Below are 20661 nucleotides of genomic sequence, written 5' to 3' on the forward strand. Positions count from 1 at the left end.
TCTCTCCCCCGCGATGCTCTGTCGTTGCTTGCGAGTCTGCATGTCCTTTCATCGCTTTCTGACCCAAACGACTGCGAACGCTCTGCCATCTGTATCGAACGAGAGAGGCTCAAAAGTTTGCACCATAGATAGCGAAGCCATCTGGACTCATTCGCGAAAGGTCTTTTATCCTCGCATGCCGCGACCTCTCACCCAGTGGTCTGAGTTGGCGATGTTGAGGCTCATGGCTGGTTCCAGATGCCAATTTTGTGACAGAGTGCCGGTCGCTTCTCCGGCGACAACGCCATTTAACACTGGTCCAGGCCCAGATGGCTGTCGAGTCATTTGGTCATTTGGCATTCGCAGTTGCGGGAAATGCCTTGAATCTAGAACACTCAAGGTAAAGTCATATTACAGTCGGGCGTCAGAACTTGCTGGGTACTAAGTTATGTAATTTAGGATGTGGAGGTTCTGACCGATCGTAGCCTTGCTCCTTTACGAGCTGGAGTGCCATATGTTTATCGCACGTCCGATCTCAACGTCGTGGCCGACTCTGTTCGTCAACTTCCACGTGACATTCCCCATCACCTGCGAGTGGCGAAGATCTACTACAAACCGGACCTTGAAGCTGTCAGAGACGAAGAAACCCAAGTGAAACTTTTCGGCGAAGGTGCCGTTGATGAGTGGCGCAAAGGACTCGCCACGAAAGGTAGGGACGCTCTAGCAGATGCCAGCCGATGGGAAAGGTGGGAGCACCAGGCCCGCACAGAGCGACGCTCTGTTGCAGCCTTCAGTATAGCACGCGTGCTCCAAGACCACGGCCGGGAGTCGTTTCAAGGGCTTTCAGAGCAGTCAAGCGATTCCACCGACATGGTAAACAAACCATCGTCGGTCCCAGTGAATGGTGAGACGCACACTTTCATCTCTTGTCCGATTCGAGTTTCAATCAGTGGGCTCAACGAAAAGCCGCCGTCCGGAACGATTCCACACGGCATTGCAAAAGTACATGTCTGTGTTAACTAACGCTTTTGCTGCAGCCGTGCATCCCCTACCGCGTCCAGTGTTCGCCCTCCCTTCGTCAGCCAGCGCACAGTTGCCATCGGCGCAACAATTGGCACACATTAAACCTCACCGTACACCAGGAGAGGTGGAGGCCCTACGAAAATCTCGAAGAGCGGAGATTGAACATCGTTGCGCAGAGCTAGATCCACCAATCACCGCGAATGTCTTGCGGCATATGGAAGCATACCAAGCAGCCATGCAAATAGCAGCACCTTTGACTGATCTTGCATGGGCTTTACTGGAGCCGCGATTACTAGCCCAAAGAGAGTCTGCAGAATCAATCGAGCGAATGCGTGCACAGGATGTCGCAGCGCTGCAAATAAGCAGATGCCTTCCCGGCAGAGCACTTCTCCCAACTGGATCCACTAAAGATCAAGCTCGGGATCACGAGCGCAAACAACAATCTCTACGCGCGAGGCTCGGCCAATCTGCTGACGAATATATCAATGGGCAGTGGCACGGTGGGAGGGCTTTGACTTGGGATACCACCCCGATTTTTGCTGCAAATGCGTTGCACCATGTTTGGCGATCATTCGCTCACGAGCAGGAGACCTTCGATCTCCAAAGTGGCGCCGGCGATCACACCCAGTCTCAACACGACGAAGATGTTGAAGGGGAACGGTCCTTGACGCTTGATAACATGAAATGGGTGTACGACACAAAGGTGCGGCCTTTGGCCGATCAGCACCGTCGAGAACATTTCCTGTGTGCATCGTGTTCTGAAGCTGAAGTGACGAAATGGTTCGCATTTGAAAGCCTCATGCAACATTTCGGCGCCAAGCATACTAGTTCATTTAGTCGAGGGAACATCGTTGTTCACTGGCCGACCGCCAAATGGCCGGAGGAACCGCCTTTCAAACTCAGGCCAGAATCGCGAGTCAAATCCGATAAGAGAGAGGTCGGGTCAATGATTTGCACACAAGCACGCTATTTGCTGTCTGGTGAGTCCGGCGGACGATCTGACTGGGCCCCTGTTCAATTTGATCCTATCCAATACGTGAGGCAACTGCATCGAGGCGAGACCGATGTTCTTGATCAGAACCATCAAGAAATCGTGCCAAAAATTGGCGCCGCTGGTCTCGGTGCAGCTTCACGCACCACCATGATTGATTCGCCCGCGCTGCCACTTGATGATCCTGCTTCGAAAGTCAAGTTGGCCAACGATCTGCACACCATGTGGTCAACAATAAAAGGCATTGAGACCGACCTAGAGTGTGTACTTGTGCGCACAGTCTTCTATCATGCAGCCAAGAGCTTCCACGATCAATACGGGCACAACCCGGCTCTAAACCTGGTCACCCAAGTGCTGTCATCACACGAACAGCTACGATCTCTGAAAATGACGAAAGGCCTAGCTTGTAAAGTCTGCGTCGCTGCCGCCAATCCAGCACCAGGCGATACGAGTTCTTATTACGCCCGCATTCGGACGGTCAAATTACGGAAACTATCTTCTTTGCTGGAGCATTTTGCGCAAGCACACTCGAGTGCCGCATCATCAAACTGGGTCGCCGCTACAATCGAAACGCCCTCTGCAGAAGACATCGATGAGTTGCGTGGAGCTCCTGGTATGGATGCGATGAAACACGCTCTGATCATTGGTGCTCTGGATAGGCCCAATCCTCCGAATTCATCCATTACCCCTCGTATTGGTGGATTTAATCTGAAAATATCCTCTGATCTGATGAAGCCCAGCGGAGTCCTCGATCGGTTGTCTGGGAGAACCAAGGCCCCATCAAAAAGAAAGAAGACTCGGCCCAGCGAGCCAACTCAATCATCCAAGAAAGTACACGACGATCTTGCTTCGCGGACTCTCGTGACTGATCGATCTGAACCTCAAGAAAGTGATCCAAGTCGCTTCGATACCGATTTCGCACGGAACAAAGAATCGATCATGGTACCAGAAGGACTTCCCCAGGGACAAATACCTTTGAGAGAACCCGAAGGTGAAATTTTCACCCGGAGTCCCTCGGTAGGATGCAACACGCGCGACCCGCCGGACCATGGAGTAGCCCGCGCACCTCAGTTCCCTGCCGCGAATGCTTCACTCGACATTGCAGCAATTTTAGCAGCATTGAATGAGAAGACATCATTGAATTCGTCGGGCAGAACAGCTCAACACTTGGCTCTTGCCCCGCAAAATCTGCATGATGATGGGCGCAACGCCCACGTATCAAGAAACTCGCAACATCATGCATCGCCTGCCACACACGTGATGCCGGTACACCACTATCACGACGCACCCGCCCCAACAAGCACCGCTAGCCCATCATATTTGGACGCAGTTGAGGCTCTTCGATCCTCTCTTTTCAGAGGGTCGTCCGACCCTTCTATGCAGCACGCCGGTATGGCTCTACCTATATCCCTTCATCACAGGTATACTCCTCATACAGTGCCAAGTTCTCAGCAGCCACATGTAGATGGGGGGCACCAAGGGCGTCCCAATGCTACGTCTGAGGAACAGGCCGTCCGATTCATCCAAATCCCGCCCACAGCCTATGTTACAAGCGGCGGTCGTGATCATCCACGACCAGGACCCATCACGTACATTGACGAGTATGGGCAGTCTGTCGAGCTCATTCCGATCAATCAAGCACCACAGCAACAGGTTCAACACATATCACACTTGTATGGCCATCAAGCACGCCCACACGACATCGGACGATCATCACATGCCACTGGTGCAATTGCGGAACAGATATGGATGCAATATCAATCAGGATACGATACTACACCGTATATGCACCATGGATACAACCATACTCGTGGCTGATTTCAAGCAACGGAGGACGCATCAAGTTCGCATCTCTAGCCAATTCTCCTCACTCAACTTCAGCTGATACCTTACCGCATGAAGCTGACCAAGTCCCTTGGATAGTTCAGTAGCCTTGTGGTTCATCATCCCCCATGCCTACGACATGGACAATTCCTAATTACCTTTCACGTCCCTCGTCGACCGGTTGGAGAGCGGAATGTGTTGTCGACAAGTTAAGTTTTAGATAATGCAAAATTCTTGTCGAAATTACCGCTCAAGAAATGGTTTGGATCATCATAAGTATGTTTGGGCCACGAATCTCGAAGAACCCGAAGGGGCAGGGGCTTGCTCATTGGACACTCCTTTCATTAAGCTACACTAACACGCTTCGACTAAGAATCGAATTCAAGCATGGTCATATATGTGCTCACATGACTATAGAAGTGCTTGTTTGTAAACGCGGACAGAAGAGCAGCCGTATGGGTCACTACCGTTGAGAGCCGGGGTTCCATCAGACAAGACAACTGTGGACAGGTAGTTGACGAAGTCCGAGCACACTGTTTCACGACGTTAGCAATCGAAGGCCGGATCCCGCATGGAGTCAAGAAGCAAGACAAGCTTACCGAGGAAATGCTCCGAGCCTTGAATGAGCTTGTGGGTAATCTGGCCGTTGTCCGAGACAAACCACTTGAATTCCTGGTAGTCTTTCGATGCGGTGACGATCGTCTTGCGGTTGCTACCTTGGCCCTGGGGGAAGAGAAGACGAACCGTCAGTTCTGAGTTGCGCCATTGAGGAAAGCCTGGATGCTCTACTTACAAAGTTCGAGATGGAGAGGCCCCATTGCTCGCCACCATAACGGACATTCAGGGCAGTGCCCTCAGAGGTCGAATTAGTGTATGCAACAGCTATTGAGAAACAGCCCGTCAGTATTTGCTGAACCGGGGACACGAAGCGTTCCGAAATCAGATCGATCTGCGCAGGTACCCACCCAGGAAGTCCTTGGTAGGACGGTACAAGACTAGCTGGTCTTCGGTGCCGTTGGTGGAGGCAGCAAAAAGGAAGCTCGTTTCAGCAGCGGCACCGACTCTGGCCGCGAGGTTGAAATCCTCCGAGACAACATAGGATACGGGAGTGGTTGGTGCTGCGGCAATCATGCCGGCGGCCGTGAGGAGAGAAACGAATTTCATTATGACTGAGGGCGGTCTGCAAGACTGGGTACAGGACAATATGACTTGGCTGAAGCTGTTTGGGTGATGTGAAAGAAAGATCGTTAGATTGACTTGCGATTCGTCGTTAAAATGATGGACGGCATATTGTGACTAGCGAAGAAGGTACGCATATTTATGTAAGACTTCACGAAGCGAAGCCAACCTCATCTACAGTGAAGGACACAGCACGACCCTCGCAATGGCACATTGACGTAACGTAGGATTAGTTCGATGACTCAGCCTCTCTCATACCCACCTAGGTATCCGTTACAGTGCAACCTAGTATCGAGTAATAATCCTAAAGCTGACAGGATGTCGTCCGGATGATACTTTGCTTGGGGTGTGTAAGCGATACAATGCGTCCTTTTACAAGGTGACCGTGGCGTCGACGGCGGGAAGGAAGGAAATTCAGAGGCTACGGAGCGTCGTGTGGGATCACAATCTCTCCGCTAGAAGGGTTAGCGACCACATCCGCATGCTATAAGCGATGATGTGAGTGTGTCGTGGAAAGAAGCGCTTGACGATTGCTGTCGAGCTTCATCATCGCTGGTCTGGGCGGATCAGCAAACCATGCGGCGAACCAAAAAGTAAAAAACGGCCCTATGTTGCTAAGAATAATGATGAGTACCCATGCAGCAACAGACGTTGCACTGGCGAGAGATGGAGAAACGATGGACGCCCGCCAAAGTACCGTAAGCACTTGTGGTAGAAAACCGCATTTTCCGTAGATCTTGTCCGCCTGTGACGTCTCAATGGGCTGACGATCGAGGAAGGACTGAGGAGGCTTCACCCTTGAGGTTACATTCTCACCTTGGTAGGACTGCTGCTGCGATTGCGAAATTGCCCAGTGCAGTCGCTACTTACCACACCACTATAGCCTTTGGGCTCATCGTTGCCAGAGGTGTGGGTGTGAGTATCATGACGTGGATTTATGATACATGTGCTTGTATTCACATGCCATTCAGGGTATTAATCACGTTGATTCATGATGATGAACACGGCTATATAAAGAAAACAGGGCTTGCTGTCTGCTCGAGATGTCTGCCCAAACTGCCACTAAACAAACAATGCCTAGGTACTCTTGCGTCCAAGGTCGTTCACGAAACCTGCAACTGTCAGATTTGTCTCCCTTCCATTCACATTTGCATGTACCATTTACGGATGCTGGTTGCTCATCAAAAGATAGTCCAAGCGATCGACTCGAAACATTTTCTCACTCGCTCAGTCGAGCCAGCATTGTTCGGACATATCGCGCTAGGGCCGGCTCCCGATGTCGCAATACTCCTCAGCGACAAAACATTCAATGCTGTTTGCAGTGGTGGGAACATAGTACACCTGTCGTCGCAAAGTCTTCCGTGACAAATGTAATATCGACCTGTAGCGTTCAATGACAGACACTGATGTTCCCGCTCACCTTGCCGTAAAGTATCTCATGTGCTGAACCTTAACACTGGGCTGTGGCTAGACTGACGAAGACTCATTCGCTACTTTCTGAATTGCAGCTTGACCTCATGAGCTGGCGACCCGAATGTTGACCTTGCCAACCCTTTCACCTTGACCGCATTTCTTGACTCGAGGATCGGACGTCGTAGGCCCGATTTTCACGGCACTGCATTGTGCTCGACAACGCGCATAATGGGACGAGGTCCTTCGTCTACTAAAAGATGGAGTGACGATGCACCGCAAGTCGAGGTCTCAGCACATGGCTCCGATCGCAACAACAACAGCAGCAGCAGCAGCAACGGCAACAGCGCAATCGCAGCGAGTGAAGATGAGGCGGTGTTCTCTTCATCTAAACAAAGTCCCGATGCGATCGAAAAACGCCTTCGCTTGAAGATCGATCTTCGGCTATGCACCATCGCTGGCTTACTCTGCTCGTTGAACCTCCTTGATTCTGGTATCATCAGCTCGGCCGCCGTGACGTCGATGCTGAAAGACCTGGATTTATCTGGCAACCGTTACAGCGTAAGCATATTCATCTTCACTATCGCAAGTATCGCATTTCAGTTACCATCAACCATTGCTGTGCGCACGTTTGGTCCAAGGATGTGGTTCTCCTTCATCACTTGCAGCTTCGGGCTGATCACTATGTGTACGGCATTCATCCACTCATGGCGTGAGATGATCGCACTGCGAGTCCTGCTAGGTATGGCCATGAGCGGTATCTATCCTGGCCTCTCCTATCTTATTTCCACATACTATTTGCGCGAAGAGCAGCAGACCCGCTACGCATTCCTGCAATCTGGCCAGGTGATCATTTTGGCCACGGGCAACATCGTCAATTTCGGCCTCAATCAACTCGATGGAAGAGGCGGCCTGGCAGGCTGGCGATTTATGTATCTGGTGCAAGGCCTCGTTACGATCGTGCTCGGTTGTATCACATATTTCTGGATCGTCGACTTTCCAGAGCACGCCCACAAGAGCCTATATTTTCTGACAGAGGACGAGCAAAAATTGGCTGTCTCACGGATCCAACGCGACCGTAACGATGTCTTGCTCGAAGATTTCTCATGGGCAAAGGTTCTCGGCCATGCTCGCGACGTTAAGATCCTCGGCTTCGCATGCATGTTCTTCCTGCTCAACCTTGTCTCCACAAGTCTGAACTATTTTTTGCCGATCATCCTACAAAACGGTATGGGCTTCAGTGAGAACGCTGCAATCCTGCTGTCTGCTCCGCCATATTATTATGCTGTCATCCCTGTCATCATCTCTTCTCTGGTCGGCGATCGACTCCGCCAGCGAGGACTGGTCATCATTTTCAACAGCATATGTCTCATCGTCGGCTTCTGCATGCTTGGATTCACGCAACAGGTCACAGCACGTTACATTGGCACCTTCCTGGCGACCGGTGCTTACATCTCAAATTGGGCAGCCATCACTGCCTACTACCAGACAAACATCACAGGGCAATGGAAGCGTGTATTCACTGCCGCAGCCGTGTCAGCCCTCAACGGCGCGGGCGGTATTGCGGGCTCTTTCATTGTCAGACAGGACGAGGCGCCGCGCTACATTACTGCGGTCTGGATTTCTATTGGATCACATATCCTTATCATCGGCTTTGTCGCCGCATTTTCGTTGTACTTTTGGTTGGCAAATCAGCGGCAACAGAAAAAGGGTCGATTGCTGGAAGGTACTGCAGGATTTCGTTATTCTTACTAGCCTTATGAGTCTACGACCTGTAACAACGACAGTGCCTAGGTGTGCCCGTACCTTGACGAGATATTACCCCAGCAGCGCTGGACGTGTATAGAGGAGAGGTAGCCGCTGTTAGAGGAGTTCTGCACCATAGTCGTTCCTTTCCCTGTCATGACGGGTGCCGTTTGATCATCTCTGAGCTCATCCTGCGATTGACCATCACAACCTGGAAACACTTGAAAAGTAACCCTAAAATCGTTGTCGTCCTATCCACGGGTCGTCGTCATCCTCCCACTTTCCGGAGTGACCGCCCGAAGATTAACCGGCACCAAGACCCAGCCCCGTTCACGGGCTGTCGACAGTCCAGATGCATCGCATTGACGACCGATCATGCGCTTCCAAGGTTCCGTTCGAAAATCCAGAAAGTTTGGCTCAATGTTCTTCTAAAAGTTGATCGTGAATTTACGTTGTTCTTAGCTTGAGCTCACGCTGCAGTGCTCACATCCGCCGTCGCCCTATTGAACATACCTCAGGCGGCAACGACTATTGTCCTCGTGCGGTCCCTGGAGTCGACTGTCCACCAAACACTTCGTTGTGTTTGGTCATATTGAGCTCTCCACGACCTATTTGCACAGCTTCGATGATGGTGTTCCTTGCGATTTGTCGCGCTATCTACGACTACCAGGCACAAAGTGATGAAGAGCTGGACATTAAGGAGGGCGACCTCCTCTTTGTGCTAGAAAAGAGCACCGAAGATGCTTGGTGGAAGTGCAAAAAGAAGGCAGCAGACGATGATGAAGATGAGCCGGAAGGACTTGTGCCAAATAATTACGTGGAGGAGGCAAAGCCCCTTCACCGGGCAAAAGCTCTATACGACTACACCAAGCAGACCGATGAGGAGTTGAGCTTCAAAGAGGAGGCAGGATTAGACGTTTACGACGACTCGGATCCAGACTGGACCCTCGTCGGTAGTCACGGAGAGTACGGCTTCGCACCTGCAATATACATCGAGAAGAATGCCGTCCCGACGGCGACGCCGATCAGACGCGAACTGTCACCTGCACCACCACCAATGCCTGCGAGACCTCAGGCTGCCGACGAGCCAATACCAGGCGCGGCAGACTATCCAGGACCAGGTAGCGCGCATGCTACTTCGGAATATCAAGCGGAAGAAACCCCTGCAACGCAACTTGCTGGAATTATTGCGCAACGAACGGGTGGGGCTCCACGTGAGCTTGCATCACCCCCGATGCCCAGCCGGCGACAAGAGACACCCACTGGCAGTGACGAGGAGGCCCCTTTGCCATCGCTCCCGACGCGACCCATTTCCCAGGCCTCACCAATCGCAGCTGCTCCAGTGCACCTGACGTCCCCAAGACCTGCAGAATCGCCCGGCGTCTTACCCTCTCCGCCTTTCAACCGAGCCACGCACACTCACTACGATGAGAATCACGTTCAAACTTCAACCGGTGGCTACCATCTCTACAATATCCACGAGATGATCTCGCACATGGGGAAAAACAAAAAGATGCCCATGACCCTGGGGATCAACATCGCCAGAGGGCTCATTTCGATCAGCCCCGAAAAGAGCAAGGATGGACCAGGAAAGGAGTGGACTGCAGAGAAGCTTACACATTACAGCATTGAAGGCAAACATGTCTTCGTTGAGTTGGTTAAGCCGAGTAAAAGTGTTGATTTCCATGCTGGTGCAAAGGATACTGCTCAGGAGATTGTGGCTGCACTGGGCGAGCTTGCTGGCGCAGTAAGGCAGGAGGGTTTGAAAGAGGTTCTGGCCGCTAGCGCAGGAACTGGCGCTGCTGGTAAGAAGAAAGGAAAGATGTTGTATGAATTTATGGCCCAGGGCGACGACGAGGTCACCGTTGCCGTGGACGACGAAGTCATTGTGCTGGACGACGCCTCAAGCGAAGACTGGTGGAAAGTACGTCGGCTCAAAAACGGCAAGGAAGGTGTTGTGCCATCTTCCTACGTCGAGGTCACTGGCTATGTCCCCGGAGGATCAGAAACCATCGAGGGCCTAGACACAGCACGGAGTACTGTAGAACAGAACCGCCTTGAAGAACAACGCCTCACGAAGGAAGCTGCTCGTAGGAGCAAGGCTGACGAAGTGGGTCCCGGAGTTTCTTTGCCTGAACGAGGCAGCAGCCTGGCCTCCGATACACGACGCACTTCAGCACGCGGCTCTGAGAAACGAAGCACCAAAGATGCGCCCAAGAGTAAACCGAACGAGGCCAAAGTCAGGACATGGACTGATCGCAGCGGCACCTTCAAGGTGGATGCTGAATTCATCGGGCTGCGCGAAGGGAAAATCCATCTCCACAAGATGAATGGTGTCAAAATCGCCGTGCCCGTAGCCAAAATGGCCGTCGAGGACCTCGAGTACGTCGAACGTGCCACCGGAGCGAGCCTCGACGAGGATAAGCCACTTTCGGACATTAAGCGGCGAAGCACTCTACGATTGAAAGATTCAGACAAGTCAAGGGCAACAGCTGGCGCAAGCATTGAAAAGAACGATTACGACTGGTTTGACTTTTTCCTGCAGTGCGGTGTCAATCCTCAAATCTGTGAGAGATACGCCGGCGCCTTCTCTAAAGACCAGATGGGCCCTGAGATTTTGCCCGACGTGAACGCTCAGCTATTGCGCACACTTGGTCTCAAGGAGGGCGACATCCTGCGAGTTCTGAAACACCTCGACACCATGTTTAGTGGCAGAAATGGTGCATCGGCCAGTGGATCTGCTGAGGACGCTGGGGGGTTATTTTCAGGTCCTGGGGGAGCCCTGAAGAACAACACTAGAAAGGGTAGACCTGCTCCTGCCATTCAAACCAACGATGTCGTTGACGGGAATGCGTTCAAGCAAGCCCCCGGAGGCGCAGCCACATCCGCAGGGGCTAAGACGACATCTACTACATCGGGGATCAGCGCATCAGCAGGCGGGTTCGACGACAATGCCTGGGATGTGAAGCCATCCAAATCTCCGCAGACAGCAACTCCCGTGTCGGAGCCAGCGCCAGCACCGACGCCAGCACCGGAACCATCAAAGCCTAAAGTGAATGATGACATAGCACTCCTGTCCATATCAGCACCGCCATTGCAACCAACACCAGCAGCTCCCGTTCAAGCAAACACTGCACAAACTCCAGCTGGCCCGCCGATCGCAGCTCAGCCAGCTCCTGGTGCGAACCAAGCCATTTTCGACAAGATTGCAGCTTTGGCACCTGCAACACAACAGCAGCCGATGCAGACTGGGTACCAACAGCCCATGATCCAACCTCAGCAGACCGCCGCACCTCGACAACGACCCATCCCCCCTATGCAGCAAGTCGCTGCTGGGGCTTTGAACATGCCACCGCCTCCTCGCTCAGCATCTGCACCAGGATACCCACCACAATCCTCTTTTGGAACCATGCCCTTGCAGCCACAGATGACCGGTTGGCAAGCCCCGCAGCCTACGGGCTATCAGCAGCCTCAACCTACAGGCTTTCCCCAGCAATTGTCCCCGGTGGGCATGCAGCAGCCTCCGATGCTCCCGCAACAATCTCCCGTTCAAATGATGCAACAGAATTATCCGCCCTTGCAGCCACAACCGACCGCGTTCCAGCCCCAATCTCAATTTGGACAACAGCAAGCGCAGCAATATGGTATACCTCAGCAGCCTACTTACCAACAAGGACTCACGAACGGACAGCAGCAGCCATCACCATTTGTGGACCCCCCGCGACAGCCCTTCACGCCTGCGGCCTCGGGCCTGCCTACCTCTTTTGTGCCTCAGCCAACAGGTTTCCAACCGTCATTCAATATGTCGCAGCCTACTGGTGTTACTGGCTACAACGTACAACCATTGCAAGCAGTACCGCAGCTTCCACCTCAACAGACGGGCGGTGTTTTTGGACCCTCGCAGCCCTTGGGTTTGCAAGCACCTGCTATGCCTCTCGTCCCGCAGCGAACCGGCCCAGCGCCGCCGGTCAGATTCGGAGTACAGCCTGGAGCCAAGCCATTGGTGGCACAGCCGACCGGTAGAGCCAATCTTTCTAAAGCGAGTAAGTTTACTCAATCATTTCACGAACGATCTGTATCAGCTAACATGTGTGCGCAGCACCACAAAATCCATTTGGTTTCTGAGAGCAATACAGGACGATCTTTCCTTCTAGCCTTGCATGGAGTGTACATTTGGTTCTTTAGAAAGGTTTTTCCTCATGTTCAATACCCACCTATGCAAGTTCATCATATATTATGACTGGTTCGTTGATAGTCTAGCCTTTGCAGGACAACTGATAGAAAGTGTCCTGGCCATGGTGCATGTTATTTCTCACCCGAAGTGGGGCGCATATTGCGGGTAGATCCTTTTTGTCTCGCGTTTGAGAAGCGAATGACGTGCACTGGATTTCATGTGGCTTCAAGCATAATACTGGTGGGGATAAATTCTTACAGTAAATGATCATTTCTCTATCAATGCTACATTATAGAGGTTGGCAGCATTGAGAACATGTCGGACATACAAATATATCTCCTCGAAGTTGACAAGAACAAGGCAGAGGCCCGAAATGTAGCAGCGAGAAGTGCCGCTAAACTCGAGGCCAAGGAAGTCAAATTGATCGACCTGATCACCAGTTTGGAAGACCACATCAATGATAAGAACGATGGAAGCATTCGAGCGAAGACGCTTACCTATCTCGCTGAGGTACTGGAGCAGATCTCGCCCAAGACGCTTTCTGGGCAAGAAAGACGGCTACTATGTGATTTCGTTCTCAGCAGAGTCGAAAGTGACAGTGAAGGCATTGGTGCTTGTGCCCGGGCTTTGATCGCCTTGGAGGCGCGAGGGAAATGGGACACGGAACTATCGCAGAAAGTCACCAAGACATTCATGAGCCACACCCATCCACTCCAGCAATTCAGACTGCAGACAGAACGCTTCCCGATCGTGCAGCTCATGGACATGTTGTTGGCGAAATACCGAACGCCACTAAAGGCTCTACATGAGTCCGACCCTACCTTTCTGTCTTTGTTCATCACATACTTCGAAGGTGAAAAGGATCCTCGCAACTTGATGATGATCTTCTCTCTTTTGCAAGTGCCCATGGTTGAATGGGACGTGCAAGCCCATGCGCAAGACTTGTTTGAGGCTGTATTCAACTACTTCCCGATAACTTTCAAGCCTCCACCGGATGACCCATATGGCATCACTGCGCAAGATCTGAAAGATCGACTCCGTGACTGCATTGCAGCCAACTCCGAGTTCGCCCCTCATGCGTTTCCAGCGTTGTTGGACAAGCTTGACTCATCGTCGATGAACACAAAACGAGATTCTGTTCAAGCGATACAGGCATGCGCACTCACTTATGGAGTAAATACGATCAACCTGTACTCTGTGACCTTGTGGGATGCTTTGAAATTCGAGGTGCTCAACGTCCAGGAGGAGGACATCGCCGAAGAAGCTCTCAAGGCCCTGGCGGCGATCGCTGTCAAGGTCGCGCAGTCCGAAGGTCCACTGAACGCCTATCTCAGGCCAATAATCAAGGAATGCAACGAACACCTAGAAGATGCTCCCACGAAGCAGTCAGCTGCAGCTGGTCGAATCTTGTATACAGTCACCAAGGCTAGTCCCCTGGTGGCGGACAAAATCACGAAAGGAGTTCTCCCTGCATTGTTCGGTCTCTACCAAGGTTCAAACTCGATAACGAAACGGAGAGGACTCCTCGAAGTGTATGGCGAGATCTTAGGGGCTTTCCAAGATATGCAAAGGCTGGACGTCACGTTCGACTCCGCTCCACTCCGAGCAACATCCGGCGATGCTCTGGAAGCGGCCATTCAAGCCCTGGCAAAAGCACCTAAGATAGAGGTATCTTTCAGGTTGACCGCATTGAAGATATTGACGCAGTTGACATGCATCCCCGCCGTCTTACATGAAAAAGATATCGACCGCGCCGTTGGCACGATCACGAATCTCATTCTACTGGAACGCGTTGATGGACATGGCGACATAACTACTGAAGCAGTCGACAACTTGACCAAACTCGCCGCATACGTACCTGAGATTGTACGAAACAAGGCCATTCCAGCTTTCATGGTAGAACTGCCTGACATCCCACGCGACCACGGATCGCATGCCCCGGTTCTCGAAGCATTTGCACACCTGAGTGCGGAGCAACAAGTGTTCGACACTGTGGCGCTTCGTATCAAGAATAAGCTCAATGCCGCTCGCTACCAAAATGCACCGAGAAGGTACCAGAGAGACTTAATGTTGGCCATGCTGTACATTTTCACATTTGGATCTCCTGCACAAGAGAATGGGGTCGTTCGGGATACGTACTTTACTGAATATGTTGAGCCACTGATCGCACAGCTCCAAAATGCTCTTCCTTCGGAGAGCGATGCTGTAATGACAGAGGTTCTTGGTCGTCTCACCAACATTGTTCTGCGACCACAGAACTTGCATTTCCAAAGCACCGTCTATCACAGAAACTTCCTGTGGATTTCGCCAGTCTCAGAGAACGATGCTCTTGCTGACGAAAAGCTTCTACGTCTTGCGCCGTTTTCACTGTACTTCTACGCATCGATCAAGCCCGAAGTCGCCGAGCCAGCGAACATTATTTCATCACTGAAGGCTCATGCACACTATCTATTGAGCAATCCGAAAGCTCTCAAGACTGACAGTGTAATCTACAGGCACGTAGCCCTACTGATCAACAAATTTCTGGAGCCATCCGTGATCGAGCAGTCCCTCAAAGACTCCGACCTGGACGTTCCAACATTATTATCGAAATCGCAAAGTAGCCATGCCACAGGCCTCGCATTCGCTGTCGTCAAGGCTCTACTGGTACAGGGAAGATCGGGAGCACTTTCCACAAAATACGTGAACTCATTGATGGAACATCTTCCCACCGAGCAAAAAGACTACGCGCGACGATTCGCCGGCTTGCTAGCGTCGGACGATATTCTCACGAGAGAAAATCATTGCGTTGTTTCGGGATTATACAAACAGCGATTATTCAATCAAACAACACCGCAATTGATCGAAGCCATACGCTCAGCGAGCAGCTCGGAAAAGCCGAAGTATCTCATTGCGCTCTCTGGCCTCCTCCGCGGCTTACCATACTCCATCATTGAGAGCTCCCTTAGCTCCCTCGTATCGCCATTGTTGCAAAGTCTTGATCTGGATGATCCCGAGGACCAAGACGTCGAATTGGACACGTTGAAGATTATCGAATCCATCTTGATGCACGACCCTGCCGTCGTAGCTCAACACACGGCATCGCTCATTACGCGCCTACTGAATGCGACGTCGGTGCCTGCGCACAAGTTTGGAAACCGCGCTAAGGCGCTACAATGTCTCATCCTGGTACCAAAGCAGTTGAAGCCGGAATCCGTCCTTCCATACCGCCGACCTGTCGTGAAGCAGCTTCTCGAATGTCTGGACGATGCGGTAAGAAGTGTTCGAGGCGAAGCAGTGCGGTGTCGTAGTGCTTGGCTTGCTCTGGACGAAGGCAAGGACGACGACGAGTGATTGAGGTCAACTCTGGCAGACTTTATCCTTTCTCTATATCTTCGCTATCACGCTCTGCGTATGTCGCTCTCATGTTAGCAGAGTCAATGATAGTAGAGTGAACTTCTTTCACCGTCCCTCCAGCCAGTGCAGTAGAACGAGGACCATCATTACGATGTCGTCTGATGTATTGTGGCCGCTTCAATCATAAACCTTCGCCGATCTCGTCCATGCTAAGAGCCAATCCTTTTACGCGTGAGAGGCCACCGTTAAACGCTCAAGCTTGAGCATGATGCGGTGCTGCTCAGGATGACTCCACAGGTGAGCTGATCATGCTCAGAACGCAAGCGTAATTTCCCACTCCTGTCGATAATCGCCAGAGCGGAAATGGGCAGCTGTGATGTGCCTCCCGCCGAGGTTGGAAAGACACTGAGCTGCAGCAAGCAAAAACCCTTGTCCTCTGTAAGACAACAACTGCCCGCCCTTATTTCTGAGGGAACGAAATCCTAGATTGCCTCGTTCTCGGCCCGCGGAACATTGCCGGATTGGTTTCCCGATCGTGCACGCGAATTGGGCGCGTGTGTGGTTCTGCTCGGTATGAGCCGGGGGTTGCGCAGCGATCAAACAAAGGCAAACGATAACGTGCCCTTTCCATCACTCATGCAAGTGAATTCCAAGCCCTAGAGCTTCAGCCCGAGGTAGCGTAAACGGAAATGATAGTTGACCTCCATTCGTATTTGTCGACAGGCATACGGCAGCGCAGATTGTGCGCGCATCATGGCGATACGTGAGCCACGAAACGTCCGTGATACTCGAAGAAGATCGTCGAGGATGTCTTCATAGATCCTGACTCGTAATTCGGCAGGGAGGTCGAGGAAGCCAACTCTTCTCCGGGGCGCACTGGATTCGATGTAGTCGTCTGCAGTCGTGGTTGCAGCCCATGGCTCGGACATAGCAAGGAAGGAGAGAGGACGCCTTCGATTGATGGGATACGTGAACACGTACACAGCGCATTCGAATGGTAGGCGGAGAAGATCAGGCGAGTATGAAATGGGCCGTAGAAATGGATAGGCTTACGATCCCGTCACGAATCTGACCGAGAGGCGAGGAGCGGGTTACATGATGTAGATATACAGATTGTGATCACATGTGTTGGACACACAAGGAAAACAACAACAATCAAACGCTATGCCACGGCCGGTACGATTGGGTGAACTTTGATTCTGATGAACACTCGGCATTCTCTGATCATTAGCCTCACGACACATGCCGAGATTATCGGTCCTGCTCCTCAACGTGAATGAGAGTCGAACACACGAGTGTAACGACGAAAGTGTAAAAGGCAGGGACGGCGGCGCATTCGGCCCCGTCTCTCCATGTGCCTTCACGCGCTTTCCGCCTGGGAATTGATTCGGAGCCTCGGCGCGGTGCTGTGCTGAGTGTGTTGCTGCTATACCTAGTAGTGTAAAAGAAAGTGTGGGTGTAGTGCATAGCTGAAGCAGGTGTGGGTGCAGGGAGTGGGTGTGGTGGTGCACGACTCCAACAATAACGGCGGCAGCGGCGGCCTATCGAGCGGCATGGCGGGCTACCTAGGTAGGTATGTACAAGCCGGAGGTCTACAGTCTATTGCGGTTGATGAATGATGATACGTCCCCACTCGTGGGGATTCCGGTGTCTTGTCGTCTTCTGATGATTCGATCACATACATACAGGGATGAGTCAATCGAGACATTCGATGCCGTTACAAAATGGCATCGTGCAGATTCCTGAGAATGTTGATTATCTTTCACAGCAGAGATACGCTGCTCGACTCCCGGGAAATATTATAGTAATAATTGCACAATTAGATGCCACTGGCCTTGGGCACGATCTCACACGCATGCACTCCTATCATCGCCACTGCTACTACAACATCAATAGACAGCCTTGAAGTAATTCATGATGAGTGCCGTCCTCATAAATTCCAATATCTTCACACCAAAGTGCTTTCCGAGCAATTCTGCAATGACAATGGCAATCGAGAAAGAAGGGTAAGCGCGGCACTACCCGCTTGCGCATGCCAAGACTTCAACCCGTTCAGGACAACTGTTGGAGCTCAGTATGATGGAATAGTGAAGAGGGTCCCAATCGTGTAAGGACAGTAGTCTCAGGACTGAACCGCATTACCATCTCCATCACTGCCACGACCATTGCGATCGGAGGTGAGCAGGAGGAACATCAAGCAGCCGTCTAGCAGCTTGCTCGCATGTAAAAGTGCAGCTTGTCGATAGCAACTCCTCGTCGTCCACCTCGGACGCCATTGGCCCCATTGGGCAACACCACGATCGACTATGGCTGTCGACAATGGCGCCGACTTCTTCTTCAAAGGCGAATCCGGGCGCAACACTCGTGGACTTCTTCGCCTCGTCATTCTTGTGACAATTGCCGCTGCTGCCGTCGCGGCTCGCCTGTTCTCGGTCATTCGCTTCGAGAGCATCATCCACGAATGTTAGTGTAGGAGGCATCGGCACGGCACTCACAACTAGCTAACAGGACCGATAAAACAGTTGATCCCTGGTTCAATTTCAGAGCTACGAAATATCTCGTCGCCAATGGCTTTTACAAATTTTGGGATTGGTTCGATGACCGTAAGCGATCGTCCTTCTGCACTCATTGGAACAGGTGGAGAACAAGTCGACTGATCTTGTCGCTATATAGGAACATGGCATCCGCTTGGTCGTGTCACCGGTGGTACACTCTATCCAGGTCTGATGGTCACGTCCGGTGCCATTTACCACGCCCTCCGTTTCCTTACCCTCCCGGTGGACATTCGAAACATTTGCGTCCTTCTGGCACCCGCTTTCTCTGGATTGACCGCCTGGGCGACCTACTTGCTCACCACTGAGATGAGTGAGAGTCCGTCCGCAGGTCTGCTTGGCGCTATCTTCATGGGCATTGCACCGGGTTACATCAGCCGAAGTGTTGCGGGGTCTTATGACAACGAAGCCATCGCCATTTTCTTGCTGGTCTACACTTTCTACCTCTGGATCAAGGCTGTAAAAGTTGGAAGCATTATGTGGAGTGGTCTGGCGGCACTGTTCTACGGCTACATGGTCAGCGCATGGGGAGGTTATGTCTTCATCACAAATCTGCTGCCATTGCATGCGTTCGTTCTCATCTGCATGGGTCGGTTTAGCCCGCGCCTCTATGTGAGCTACACAACATGGTATGCGTTGGGCACGTTGGCTAGCATGCAGATTCCATTCGTTGGTTTCTTGCCAGTCAAGAGCAGTGATCACATGGCTGCATTGGGTATGAAATGTCTCGACTCGCGTCTGAAAGATCGATCACTAACCAACATGCAGGTGTCTTCGGTCTGATTCAACTTGTCGCATTCACGGAGTACATCCGTGCCCAGTTGCCTTCCAAGCAATTCCAGTTGCTCCTTCGGGCGATGGTGCTTGTTGTGTTCGTCGTTTCGCTCGGCGGTCTCGTCCTGCTCACAGTCTCTGGCACCATTGCACCATGGAGTGGCCGCTTTTACTCTCTTTGGGATACCGGATATGCCAAGATTCACATTCCCATCATCGCGTCAGTATCGGAGCATCAACCGACCGCTTGGCCGTCTTTCTTCTTCGACCTGAACATGCTGATTTGGCTTTTCCCTGCCGGGGTCTACATCTGCTTCCAACATCTAAGGGACGAACATGTCTTCATTGTCATCTACGCCGTTCTCGCCAGTTACTTCGCTGGCGTCATGGTTCGTTTGATGCTCACGCTCACGCCCGTCGTCTGCGTGGCTGCAGCCCTAGCTTTGAGCAGAATTTTGGATGCGTTCCTCGTCAAGACACAGCCGGAACCTCCAACTGAGAAAGCCGCAGCTATCGCCGCCGCCGCAGCGAAAGAAAGGGCTGCTTCGGCTTTCTCCGATACGCTGAAGTCTACACAGGCCCCTGTGATCGGCGTTTACAGCTATCTTTCCAAATCGATGATCAGCGGCGCCATCACCGCCTATTTGCTTCTCTTTGTTTTGCACTGTACCTGGGTCACATCCAACGCGTACTCGTCGCCATCAGTTGTTCTCGCCTCGCGCATGCCAGATGGAAGCCAACACATCATTGATGATTACCGTGAGGCCTATTACTGGCTCCGCCAGAACACCGCTCCTACAGCCAAGATCATGAGCTGGTGGGATTACGGCTACCAGATTGGAGGTATGGCCGACCGACCCACGTTGGTGGACAACAATACATGGAACAACACGCACATTGCTACCGTCGGCAAGGCCATGTCGAGCAAGGAAGAAGTCTCGTACCCTATCATGCGCCAGCATGAGGTCGACTATGTCCTTGTGGTGTTTGGTGGTCTGCTCGGGTACTCTGGTGATGACATCAACAAGTTCTTGTGGATGGTCCGAATCGCTGAAGGTAAGAGTCAGACTTTTCGCTTTGTATGGCATGCGTACTAATTCAATTTGCAGGCATCTGGCCCAACGAGGTCAAGGAGCGTGATTTCTTCACGGCGCGCGGCGAGTATCGTGTCGATGATGAAGCCACACCAACCATGCGCGAATCCCTCATGTACAAAATGAGCTACTACAACTTCGACAAGCTGTTCCCAGCGGGTCAGGCGCAAGATCGTGTTCGTGGCTCGAAGCTGCCGGCGGTTGGGCCTGAGCTGTCTGTCTTGGAGGAGGCGTTCACTAGTGAGAACTGGATCATTAGGATTTACAAGGTTAAAGACCTCGACAACCTCGGACGTTCGCACCAGGATGCCATCAGCTTCGGCAAGGGGGGCAAAAGAAAGAAGGCTGGCAAGAGGCGTGGGCCGAGAGTCCTTCGTGTAGATTAGATACAGATTTGCATTCACAAATCAAAATACTTCGTGATCGCGTAATCATGCCACCAGTGAACGGAAGAGGGAGGCACGTGGCCAACTATTGTGGTCGGCAAACCTGAAGCGACCACGCAGCGTCTGCGTCTACTGCAATGCAATCGCTAGTGGTAAAGTAAAGGCGCCCCCGGTGTTACCTTGAAATGGGCGT

At 52.0% G+C, this 20661-nt stretch overlaps 7 protein-coding genes across 7 annotated transcripts; 6 read left to right on the forward strand and 1 right to left on the reverse strand.

Moving 5' to 3' along the window:
- The first annotated feature begins 438 nt into the window (after positions 1–438).
- Positions 439–4110, forward strand: K489DRAFT_267648 (uncharacterized protein). Its single transcript, XM_033600089.1, has one exon. It carries the CDS (start codon positions 881–883, stop codon positions 3809–3811), a length of 2931 nt encoding a protein of 976 aa, XP_033458198.1. The 5' UTR covers positions 439–880; the 3' UTR covers positions 3812–4110.
- On the reverse strand, positions 3753–5134 carry K489DRAFT_433034 (uncharacterized protein). Its single transcript, XM_033608502.1, has 4 exons — positions 4783–5134; positions 4611–4699; positions 4417–4540; positions 3753–4350 (listed from the first exon to the last, which is right to left on the reverse strand). The coding sequence occupies exons 1-4, from the start codon at positions 4979–4981 to the stop codon at positions 4229–4231; spliced, it is 534 nt and encodes a 177-aa protein (XP_033458199.1). The 5' UTR covers positions 4982–5134; the 3' UTR covers positions 3753–4228.
- Positions 5135–6399: 1265 nt separating this feature from the next.
- K489DRAFT_382202 (MFS general substrate transporter) lies at positions 6400–8305 on the forward strand. Its single transcript, XM_033605317.1, has 2 exons — positions 6400–6427; positions 6505–8305. The coding sequence occupies exon 2, from the start codon at positions 6638–6640 to the stop codon at positions 8159–8161; it is 1524 nt and encodes a 507-aa protein (XP_033458200.1). The 5' UTR covers positions 6400–6427; positions 6505–6637; the 3' UTR covers positions 8162–8305.
- A 217-nt stretch (positions 8306–8522) lies between these two features.
- K489DRAFT_395589 (uncharacterized protein) lies at positions 8523–12671 on the forward strand. Its single transcript, XM_033606846.1, has 2 exons — positions 8523–12195; positions 12252–12671. Exons 1-2 carry the CDS (start codon positions 8778–8780, stop codon positions 12275–12277), a joined length of 3444 nt encoding a protein of 1147 aa, XP_033458201.1. The 5' UTR covers positions 8523–8777; the 3' UTR covers positions 12278–12671.
- K489DRAFT_322458 (ARM repeat-containing protein) lies at positions 12642–15659 on the forward strand (the record flags this gene model as incomplete). The annotated part of the gene is made up of 2 exons (XM_033601624.1): positions 12642–14636; positions 14802–15659. The coding sequence occupies 2 exons, from the start codon at positions 12642–12644 to the stop codon at positions 15657–15659; spliced, it is 2853 nt and encodes a 950-aa protein (XP_033458202.1).
- Positions 15660–17438: 1779 nt separating this feature from the next.
- K489DRAFT_267876 (uncharacterized protein) lies at positions 17439–17992 on the forward strand. Its single transcript, XM_033600090.1, has one exon. It carries the CDS (start codon positions 17486–17488, stop codon positions 17771–17773), a length of 288 nt encoding a protein of 95 aa, XP_033458203.1. The 5' UTR covers positions 17439–17485; the 3' UTR covers positions 17774–17992.
- K489DRAFT_360385 (glycosyltransferase family 66 protein) lies at positions 17642–20468 on the forward strand (the record flags this gene model as incomplete). Its single annotated transcript, XM_033602615.1, has 5 exons — positions 17642–18125; positions 18185–18265; positions 18336–18929; positions 18983–20044; positions 20098–20468. Exons 1-5 carry the CDS (start codon positions 17969–17971, stop codon positions 20466–20468), a joined length of 2265 nt encoding a protein of 754 aa, XP_033458204.1. The 5' UTR covers positions 17642–17968.
- Positions 20469–20661: the final 193 nt, after the last annotated feature.

Source organism: Dissoconium aciculare, assembly GCF_010015565.1.
Source record: "Dissoconium aciculare CBS 342.82 unplaced genomic scaffold K489scaffold_9, whole genome shotgun sequence".
NCBI lineage: Eukaryota > Fungi > Ascomycota > Dothideomycetes > Mycosphaerellales > Dissoconiaceae > Dissoconium > Dissoconium aciculare.